The sequence below is a fragment of the Microtus oregoni genome, unplaced genomic scaffold (assembly GCF_018167655.1).
Source record: "Microtus oregoni isolate MIOR12 unplaced genomic scaffold, Mior012 000013F_ref0000133, whole genome shotgun sequence".
NCBI classification, from domain to species: Eukaryota; Metazoa; Chordata; class Mammalia; order Rodentia; family Cricetidae; genus Microtus; species Microtus oregoni.
This window is the reverse complement of record NW_024543072.1, coordinates 41649115-41660127: the sequence shown is the minus strand read 5'-3', so window position 1 is coordinate 41660127 and position 11013 is coordinate 41649115. Positions and strand designations below refer to the sequence as shown.

The 11013-nt window shown below is 47.9% G+C and overlaps 1 protein-coding gene across 1 annotated transcript; it reads right to left on the bottom strand.

The window, feature by feature from the left end:
* Window positions 1–1782: 1782 nt before the first annotated feature.
* Window positions 1783–10621, bottom strand: Tex35 (testis expressed 35). The gene is made up of 9 exons (XM_041663047.1): window positions 10583–10621; window positions 9888–9926; window positions 9226–9294; window positions 7608–7664; window positions 6930–6989; window positions 2876–2940; window positions 2511–2700; window positions 2135–2178; window positions 1783–1846 (listed from the first exon to the last, which is right to left on the bottom strand). Exons 1-9 carry the CDS (start codon window positions 10619–10621, stop codon window positions 1783–1785), a joined length of 627 nt encoding a protein of 208 aa, XP_041518981.1.
* Window positions 10622–11013: the final 392 nt, after the last annotated feature.

Here is an 11013-nt window from a genome sequence, read left to right as displayed (position 1 = left end):
GGAAGGCAAGGACAGATTCCCCCCCACCCCAAAGCCCCCAGCAGTAATGTAAGTCCTCTGACACCTTGTCATTAGCAAAGCAAGAGCCGTTTCTTGTTGCTCCAAGTCGTTCTGTTAACGGTGGAGATAGAAACAAGGACAGGGCTAGCCCCATCCGTCTCCTATTTGCCTCCACTCGCTGTGTTTGAGTATTGTTTTAAAATGTGTATCTGAAACACCCAATGCGTTTGTATTGTTACCATTACGAACTTGACTGATTATACTGTATAAAAGTAGAAGCAGCCAACAAGAAGATATGGAAGAATCGGCGTGCAATGAATACAGAGCCCTGTCAAACCAAAGCCAAAGAGTCATACCCGTGGTGGGAGAGTCTCTAAGACACTGTTTTCTCTACATTTCTTCCCTCTCATTTAAACTAGCAGCCAGTTTTATCATCCCGCACTTAGGGAATTGAGGTAGGCACGGGAGAGGCTGGTGGTTTCTGGCTCATCTCTAATTTTTCTTGTTATTTGTGGGGATTTTTTATTTGTTTACTTTAGACAGTGTCTCGCTGCATCCCTCTGGCTAGCCTAGATCTCTCTCTGTAGACCAGACTGGCCTTGAACTCACAGAGATCTGCCTTGCCTGCCTCTGCCTCCCAGTGCTAGAATTAAAGACTAGCACATTCACAGCTCATCTCCAACTTGGAAAAGGTCTTTTGAAGGGACAAGGGACATTGCTCCTCTGCAAAGGCAGAAAGTAGGTGAACCTCACCAGAGTCCAAGAAAGGCTATGGTGATATTTTGTTTGTGCTCTAACAGATGAAGCTTGCCTGAAGATCAGAGGCCAGTGCTAGCCACAAGTTAACCAGAGGCCAGGCAGTGGTGGCACACACCTCTAATTCCAGCATTTGGGAGGAGGAAATAGGAAGATCAAGAGTTCAAGCTCACACTGAACTACCTGAGGTTTAACCAGTCAAAAAGAAAAACAGAGCTCACACCTTTTATCCCAGCACTTAGGAGGCACAGACCTTTAATCCCAGCACTAGGGAAGTGGAGACAGGTAGCGATATGGCTGGGAGGAGAGAGGTGGGAGAAGACAGGAGCTCACCCCTTCTGTCTGAGGGTTTTGTAGAGGTAAGAACTCTTAGTGACTGCCTGATCTTTTCTGATCTTTCAGCTTTCACCCCCTAATATCTGACTCTGGGTTTTTATTATTAAGACCCATTAGAATTCACTACAAGGGCTATCACAGTCTACTTATTCATAAGACCTTAGAGGGGAACAGACTTGAGGCTCAGAGGTTTCCAGAGTTACCCCTGACATCCAGGTCATATTGCAGGGGTGCAGGATGTAGAGGGTTGGTAGGCAGAGCAGTGGGCATGTGTCTTGAGTCTACACAGACTGGGGCTTGATATCTTCCGGCCATCTTGGAGCTCTGACCTGGGACTTTTAGGGCCCAGTGAAGTGGAGAGAGACAAGACCGAGATCACTCAGATAGAATGTCCCACTGGCTAACAGGGAAAGGAAGAGGAACTGGGGTCCGAAATATGTTGAGCCAAAAAGTGATGCTCTGGACACCCAAATGTTGAGCTAGTACTCAAAAGGGTAACAACCTTTGGACTTCAAATGAAAGTCTTTATTCTCCAGGTGGAAGCCTGGGTGGGGTGAGGATGAGGTGTAAGAGGGCAGAAAACCCTGCCTTGCAGCTCAGAGAGGATGAGCTGGAGCTGCTGGTGGACTCCATGACTGGACTAGGTGGGAAGCACATACTCCATCTCATCGGGGTTGAAGTGCAGATAAATCAGAAAGCAGCTCCAGATGACAAAGGTGAAAAGGGCGCCCAGGCATGGTGTGAAGGTCTCCTGCTAGGAGGGAGAAAGGTGGGGGACCTGGGGCCAGGCTGAGGCTGCCGCGGAAGGGGTACCCTCCCCGCCAAGGGAGCCTGTGGACAGCAACCTTAGGGTCAGCCACCCAAATCCTCTCTCCTGGTGCCACATCCTCTATGTCTGGGTGATTATGCTGGGTGGTGGAACCCCGCTCACAGTCCCTAGTCCCTGTACAGGTGGGACTGGCTGCAAAAGGAAGCTGAAGCTCACTCCTTTGGGATAACCAGAGTCCAACTGAGAAGGCCCTTCTCGCATGGCTCTACCTACCCCCGATGGCAGTTGTTCTTTAGGGCACACAACAAACATTTCTCCTGTAGAGGGGACAGAAACGGCACACAAATGATCATTTTTCCCTGGTCCAAGTTGGCCAGCCTGCTGGGCACCTCACCAGGCTTTGCTATAGAGGACAGAGTGACTGAGCCGAACTCGGAGCAGGCACGTCTAGGGGCTGACTGCACAACTGTGCCTTGGGTCTCACCGCAGCCTCCAAGGCAGGCAGCTAAGGAAGGTTTCCAGACTAGGGGATTCATCTAAGGACTGGGGTAGGGTGAGGCAAGAACTCTGGGGTTGGGGGAGGAGAGGGTCAGGGCAGGAGCAGCCCGGGGCTGTAGACAGTGCTGAGGGCACACAGGAATTCACTTACGCAGCAACTCTGACACGAATGAAGGGGATCCGGTGGATTAGTCTTTGTTTTTGGTGACATCATTGTCTTATCGCTAGTCAATGATACTCTGTCAGGTTCTTCCATTTTCTTGGGTCTGAGCTGGGGATCTTTGTCCGTCTTTTCTATCTGCCCAAGTTCCTGCTGCTCCTTTGGTTGTTTTTGAAGGGGACTGGTGGGTCAGGAGTGGGCAGAGATTTGGGGAGACTGTTTCTACCTGCACACGGGTGCACGGAAGGCCTTGACTTCCAGCCATTGTAACGGTGGAGCCAAGGCAGTTCCTTGAGGAGTGCATTCTCTGAGCCCCCAGGGTACTGAGCAAAGAGGAGGGAGGAGGTGACACTTACAATTTGTTGTTCTTCTGTATAGTCATTAAAACATCCATCTTTTCATCCATATCCTTCTGCATTTCCTTCGAGAGAGAACGCAAGACTAGAATTCTCCTTCTGAAGAGCTTAGAGTTCCCCTCCTCCCTCTCTCTCTGCTAACTCCTCCTGTCTTATACTTCAAGAATCCTCACCAGCCTTGGCTGAGGGGAATGGGGCATGTCCCTGACGGTCACCTTCCACTCCAGCTCCACAGTGATACCAGAGCACAGGCGGAGGCAGAAGACTTGCCATGGCCACTAGGTGAGCCAGAGGCCAGGAGCTCTTCTGCCTAACCTCGGGGATGAGGCTTTGAGTTGATGCCCGTGAAATGGCACAGCTAAGAAAACATGCTGTAAACTCAAAGATTCTGACTCCAGTGTTTGAACCCTTGTCTCTGTGTGTGTGTGCGCGCGCACGCACACACATGCGTGCATGTGACAACACAGTTCTAGTACAAAAAATAAAACAAGCGAAAGGAAGTAAAATGAGGGCCAGATACACTGCTCCTGCAGGGGACATGAGTGTTTGGTTCCCAGCACCCACATCAGGCAGCTTGCACCCGGCTTTTAACTCCAGCTCCAGAGGATCCAATACATCTGGTCACCTAGTGCATCCACGCCCACACCCCACAAACACATGCATGGATTCACACACATGCACGTGCACACAAACATACACCTATACATACACACACACTAATTTAAAATAATGAAAACAAATCTTAAAAATGAAATAGAAGACAGTGGCTAAAACAACATGGCTCATTTATTACCCACTGAGAACTAAAAGAGAAAAAATAATCTATAGAATTTGACATGGGAAAAGCTGGAAAGAAATGGTGGACAAGAAGAATCCCTAAGGGTGCAGAAGCTGTAACTGACAGTATTCATTATGAACGAAAGTGAGTGTGGATTGGTGGTCATAAAAACTATTTTCTCCAGTGAAAGTGTTTCTAGTACAGAAAGATTCTGAGCCAGTTCAATTAACGCAGAAAGCTGACAAAGCTATCACACCCTTGGTGGGGAGGGGGTGGTTTTTGAAGACAGCTGTGTCGATGGTTGTAAATGTCAGAATACACGGGAAGAGTATTAAAATCTCCTTAGGGCCAAACATGCCCCTTGGGCTGAGCACACAGTGCCAGTGTCTCGCCCAGCCTCTCCTTCCCCGTCTAAATCAGCTCCACTCGCCCACTGTGCTTGACGACTTCTCCACTGCCTTGTCCACCCAGATAGACACTCTGGGCTCGCTATGGACATTTACTTAAGACTCCGTTATCCCGAATCTGTCACCAAGAACCACCAAGTTGCCTTCCACTCTCCCCTCTTCCCTGCCCTCTCCTCTAGTCCTCTCTCTACCACAGCGGGAGGCAATTGCAGATCTTCCCCACCAGCTCTGCCTCCCAGGCCACCTTGCCAGCAGCTGCTCCTTGTGTGTTCTTTAAGAAGCTCCAGAGACTGCTTGCTGCTTAGAGAGGCAAGTCCCAACTTGTCAGCTGTTTCTCAAAGCCCATCAGTATCCACGGTGTGCCCATGCAGTTTTATTTCTGTTTCCCCCAGATGACCTCACTCCATGGCTTGTCTCCCCCATGACTGGGAAACACAGCCATCCTCCTGCTGTGCCCAAGCTGTTCCCTGCCTGAAATAGCTTTCTTTGTGTCTCTCCATACCCAGAGTGGCCACTAATAAAATGCTTATGGTGGTTGCATGTTAATACAGAAATAGTACATGCCCTTTGCAAAAAAAGCCGGATAAAGCAGGAGAATATTTAAAAACTGAATCACAAGACTGCTATCTGCCTTTTTGGTGCATCTATTTTCCAATCCTTTTCCTATATATTTACATTAAGCATTTTTTATAAGGCCTAATACATGGAAAAACCATAATTTAGTTACTTCTCTATTGTTGGAAATTGTGGCTATTTCTAAATGTTTGCTATTATAAATAATTCTGAAATGAAAATAGTTTATACTCAGTCATGTTGACAGTTTAATATTCTCATGGGATAAATCTTGAGAATGTCTATTTTCTAATATTCAGATTTTGTATGAATTAGTACTCTGATCAGTAGCTCATTGTCATAAACCCAATGTTTGGGTGTGACAGTTACATTACTTAAAGATAGATGCTGTGTGGTGTGTGTGTGCCTGGGTGTGTGCACTTGAGTCCAGCTGCCTTCCAGGGACAGAGGCATCAGATCCCCTGGAGCTGGAATTATGGGAAGTTGTGACCCCCCCAGTGTGGGTGCTGGGAACTAAACTGGGGTTCACTGCAGGAGCAGCACGCACTCTGAGCTGCTCAGTTGTCTCTCGGACCCCAGCTTTGTGTTGTTTAGCTGCACAGTTGTCTCTCGGGCCCCCACTTTGTGTTGTTTAGCTACTCAGTTGTCTCTCGGGCCCCCACTTTGTGTTGTTTAGCTGCTCAGTTATCTCTCGGACCCCAGCTTCGCACTGTTGTAAAGCCGCTGTGCTCTCTGTCTTTGTCTGTTCTCTCTGGCCTGTCCATCATGCCCTTGCCCATTTTCTCATTTATTTCCAGTTGTTTTGTGTGAGATCTATATTTTATGGATTATAAACCCTTTGTCCCTTATCACAGTTATGGAAAACGATTTCCTCAAATTGCTTTTAAATTCTGCATATGGCATTTTTCCATCTTAATTCTTTTTTAAAACATTCATATAGGCAAATACATCAATACTTTGAAATTTGGCCATTATATTTATATTTATAACTTTTCCTTACTGGCTTTTATTTCTCAAGTTCATGTTTTAGACCACTTATGCTTACAGAGCTAATGAACTGATTTTTCCTCACAGAGTCGAGCAATGGTCTTCTATTATTACATAACCCTTTTCTTCTGACATTTAAAACCACCTTTTATCACAGGGCTGGATCCAGTTCAGTGGTTGAGAGGCTGCCTAGCAATGTAAGACCCTGGGATCCAATCCCTAGTACCCCCCAAATCACCTTTATCAAATTTAAAACGCGATGGACATATGGTTCTCAGCCTTAAGTGTCTACTAGAACCCCATGGGGAAATTTATAAGTCACTGGGGCTGGGCCCTCACTCGCAAAGATTCTGGCTTAGTTTCTCTGAGGGAAGCCTTGGTTTAAGGGGCCAGTGTGACAGACCTCTCTGATCTCATCCACCTGAGGCTGATGAATGTTGTTCAAGTGTTTAGGACCCGATTTGCAGCTAAAGGCACACATCCAGATGCCTTGGGAAGAAGCCAAGCACGGGAGGTGGCCTACAGTTGTGGCACTTGGGGAGAGGCAGGATCAGTCAAAAGCCGGAGGCCAATGTGTGTCACAGAAACTGTCTCAATACATACATAATGTATATAAACCCATATATACATTTTAAAATCATTTGTAGCACTTAAGCAACTCCACTTTGAAATAGTTATTATTCAGTCTTCAGTCTGTATGGAGTCTGGGTGTTTGGATGTTTAATAGGCTTCCGGGGGATTCTCAGGACATCCATCCCTGGCAAAGGGGCCCTCACATTCCTTCATTTCCCTGCTTACTATTAACTACCCTGGTTTGGTAACTGTGGGGTTATCATGAATTTAACCCAGCAATCCTAGAGTCCCTTAGGACTCTTGGAAACACTCTAGGCACTGCCTTTTGCCTGCTTAAGCATCTGCATCGGTGATTCTCAAGCTTTGAGTCAGCCGGACCCAGGCCCTAGCTGAGTATGAACCTGGGACTTGTCCCAAGTCGTTCTGAAACAGACGAATGTTTGCAAACCGCTGCTCTGTGGTCCCAGTTATCCGTCTTGTTTTCTGAGCCCAAAGGGAACCATGCTGGGCCTTCAGTTACATTCGCATCAAGCTTGCGACATAATCTTACCAAGTCTAAGGCCCAGATTCTCTCCAAGGATTCCGCTCCTAACTCGCTCTCCCTACCTCTAAACCTCTGATTAACAGATGGCCTGCAAGTCTGTCTAGTGGGTGATAGGGACCTCAAGAGCAGGGGCCTGCCGTCTCTTCCGTCACTTCCCATGTGACCCACGGAAGGCATACAGTGAAAGCTTACCTTCATAATTTCCACAAATTCATGAAGCTTATCAAAATCTTTGTCCATTATGTCCTTTATCTAGTGAGGAAGAAAAGTGTGATTTAACAAGGCCTGAAGTGTAATCCTGAAGCCAGTCACAGGGTCTTCTGGGCATTTTGAGTAAAGGGTGGTAGCTGGATCGTGGGAATGGATGGCTAATTGTTACTCTACATAAGCCCCTCTTCCTGAGAAGTCTATGAAGGGTCTAGGGTATGGTACCACTACCAGGTCATCCCTAGCAACAGCTTTGACATGTGGGGCTCAGACCATAATTACTCTTCCTTGCTTAGTCCCCCTGTTCCCTAAGAAACAAGAGAGCTGTGTCTGCACAGCCTCCTCCGGGAAGATGCATGAGGGGGATACAGTTGATTTGTGACTGTCGTCAAATTCCTAGTCAGCTCCTCTTCACGCTTATCGCTGAGGTTAATATCACCCCCAACTTTAATACATTAGGGAATTCTTAATCGCTTGAAAAATGGGCTTAGACAGGGAATAAGTAAGAAATCAATGTTCTATGCTGCCCAGGGTTGGAACGCTGCAGGAGACCAGGTGTGAGTCAGTTTGTTACTTCACCCATGCAGTTCCTGACTTCCTTGACCCCTCAGGGTTTCCCTCAAAGTCCCACTTTCCTCTCTTGCGGAAACCTTATCGTGTTACCTGCTTTATCTCTTCCATCTTTTCCTTGAGTTCTTCTCTCACCTCCCTGAGTTCATTCTGAGGAAATACATGTGAGAGAAACACATTGGAGACATCTCTCAACAGTCAACAAGGGCAGGTCCATGGGGCTCTACCAAACAGGAAAGGAAAGGGCGGTGTTGGGACAGTGGGGCCGGGAGACCTGCGGGGGACACACTAAAAAGAGCACAGCTTCGGAAGGTCTGCCCAAAACCCCCGGCCTAACTCTGGAAAAGGCAGACGAGTCAGTAAAATAAATCCTTAGAACTGTCAGGATCCGGTAAGATAAATGTTGAAAAAGTAATCCACACTAAAGAGACATGATGGGGCTGGAGATGTCCTAGCTGTTGGGAAGGCTTGCTGCTCTTCCAGAGGACAGGTGCTCCATTCCCAACATCCACATCTGGAAGTTCATAACTGCTTCTGACTCCAGCTGCACGGGGGTCTGAGGCCCTCTCCTGGCCTCTGCAGGCACACACAGACAGACAGACAGACAGACAGACAGACACACACACACACACACACACACACATAGGCAGACACACACACACACACACATAGACAGACACACAGACAGACACACACACACACAGACACACAGGCAGACACACACACAGACACACACAGAACAGTCAGGGTTGCGGGGGAGGGGGTGCTAGAAGAAACACATGTCAGGGATCAGACCCCCAGGCCAAATGAGTTTGCTGTTAGTAACTGATGTCATCAAAATAAGGGTTTTGTTAATGACGTGATTTTGATAATTACACATACACACAAACAAACAAACAAAAATGAAAACCATAAGAGAACATGGTCCTTTTTAGGAAGTACATATTAAAAATCTGGATAAGCTTAACTCTGAAATGGTTCAGAGAGTGTCCATGGTCAGTCATTCTGGGTATCCAAGGAGAATTGGTTCAGGACCCTGTGATGAAGGTCGAGGGAAGAACCCCAGATACAACCAAGATGCCCACCCATTATCCAGGAAAGGGGGTACCAGGAAGTACCCACAACAGTTTCTCAGTGAGAGAAACTACAGGAACCCTGCAGATATCCAAATTTGCTAACGCTGACACCCCCTACATCCTGTGGACATCCCCCCACAGACTTTGAACCGTTCCTGGATCCCCTTCAATACACATGAGGTGTAAACACTATGCAAACGATTACTACTGTCTTGTTTCGGAAGTGATGGAAAAATATCTGTAGTGCTTTATCAAATCTCTTTAATCCCAGATTGGCCGGATTAAAGGCATGGAGCCTATAGATATGCAGGGTGGTGTGTGTGTGTGTGTGTGTGTGTGTGTGTGTGTGTGTATAGAAAAGGAGACAGACAGCATCAGAGACTAAAGCAACAGTGGTAAGTGGCCAGCATTTAGGAATCTGGGTGAAATGTGTGCTAGAATTCACTACACCATTCTCTGTAACGCCTAGGTAAGTCAAATTGTTTCAAAGTAACAGATTAAAAATAAAAGACCAGGACTTAGTGAAGCTTTCCGGCCACAGGTACCCCTAGGTACCAACACACTCAGAAGTTAGCTGGCTGACCACCCCTTTCCCAGGTGATCTCTACCCTGGCCACCTAGGCCCAGACACTGACCTTCAGCTCCTGGGTCATCCCTTTTTTGACGAATAGCCCTTCTTGTTTAAGTCCTTTGTGATCATTTACCTGTGGATTGAAACAGAAACTTAGAGGCACCGGAAATAATAGGTGTGGGCGGGGCTAAAGAGCCCACCCTGAGTTTTGTCCTTCCCTGGAGACAGGGCACCAAGAGAAGCTGATGGCCCTGCCTATGCAGAAATCCCTTCTGCCCTTCTCTTTCTCTAGGTTCAGTGTGTTCACACCTCTTCTGGCTCAGAGGGCCTCAACTCTTCTTGTCCCCCGACCCTTGTATAGTCAGGCTTATTCCTACCTCAGGATGCTTCTTCCTTCCAGCTAGAAGGTTCCTTCTCAGACTCTGCTCTGCCAGCATCTAGTCCTTGTGTGCTTGCTCCAGGGGAGACCTTTCCCAACCATAAAACAGCCGCCCCCTCCTGTCTCCTAATCTTCATTCTCCATGTAGCAGGCGGCAAAGCCGACTTTTTCTGTTGTTTATGTCTGGTCACTTGTGAAGGCCTATGAAAACAAGAACCTTATCTTTCTTGTGTCCCCCAGCACCTAGGATAGGTTCTTGGCACCAAGAATAAGAAATGGCCCTTGTCTCCAATGACCTCCCCATGGATCTCAGGCCTGACTGCAGGCATAGCTTCAAAACAGCTTACTTGTGTCAGTTCCAAGCAAATTTCCTTGTAGTTCTTTTTCTGCAGAGAGAGAAGGTCATGGTGTAGTTAGCCGCTTGTCAGGACTGGGGGAAGATAACAGTCAATCCTCACGAGAGACCCCAGCAACCACGCGCTAGCTGCAGTTGAGTGTAGGCTCACATGGTCCCAGCACGATGTCTGCTTCTGGCCACAGCGCCTGGCCATGCTATCCGTTTCTAAGGAGTGTATGTGTGTCTAACCCGCGGATAGAGAAAGCCCTTTGGAACAACTTTTAGGAAGCCCCCAAAGGCTGTGTCAAGAATGGCTCAGGCTCTAACCTGCCCTCTCTTTCAGCCGTACCAACGAGGGCACGTTCCTCAGTGCCAGGGCCTCCATGCCCTCATCTATAAAGTATCTGTCAAGGTTATTTTGAACCTTAGATGGGTCAGTTAGATTTAGGCCTTTGCTGGGTCCTGGACTGGGAACGGTTTTGAAAACCTCTGGACCTTATGCGGAGACATCACAGACCCGTTCCTTCCCACCCCAAGGCCAGGCACCAATTTACACCCATGCCAAGCTGAGGCTGCTTTGGGCTCTGAACAAAGAAAGAAAATTGGAAGGTTCACAGGGTCATTTCCAATATCTTCTCTGTCCTGCCTTCATCTGGCAGGAGCTCACAGAGGCCCCCCGCATCCCTGGTGAGATTCTTCCTTTACCGGGTTGGTTTTCTTCAGTTCTTCCCTGTTGGCAGACATGATGGAAGAGCCAGGGTGTTCTTCAACTTCCCAACCTCCCCACAACAGCCCCCTGGGACCGAGCCACCGTCCTATGCAACTTACAGGTTTAGGCATTGGTAGGGAGACCACCTCTTTGTGTGCGGAACAGCTGAGGTCACAATGCCAGGACTCATATGCTGGCCTGGAGTGTCACCAGCCTCGGATCTGCCTACTGTTGCTCCTGAGACCAAAGGTTCTTACCAGGTTCCAGAGCCATAAGGCCTTAAGCCTGGGGCTGCTGAGGACCTCAGTCAGTTATTTGAAAGCTCAGACATCTTGGGAGAAGCCAAGCCTTCGCTCCTGATGCAGGAGGCCTCACCCACTGACCAGGAGAATCTGTCCCAGATGGCTGGCTTCTTGCTGGCACTCAT

Excerpts from the sequence above, each read along its gene's own strand:
- Tex35 (XM_041663047.1), bottom strand. The coding sequence starts at position 10,621 with ATGTCTGCCAACAGGGAAGAACTGAAGAAAACCAACCCG. Across the intron at positions 9,295-9,887 it reads TTTGCTTGGAACTGACACAA|GTAAATGATCACAAAGGACT; the intron begins GTAAGCTGTTTT and ends TTCAATCCACAG. Across the intron at positions 2,941-6,929 it reads AATTTGTGGAAATTATGAAG|GAAATGCAGAAGGATATGGA; the intron begins GTAAGCTTTCAC and ends TCTCTCTCGAAG.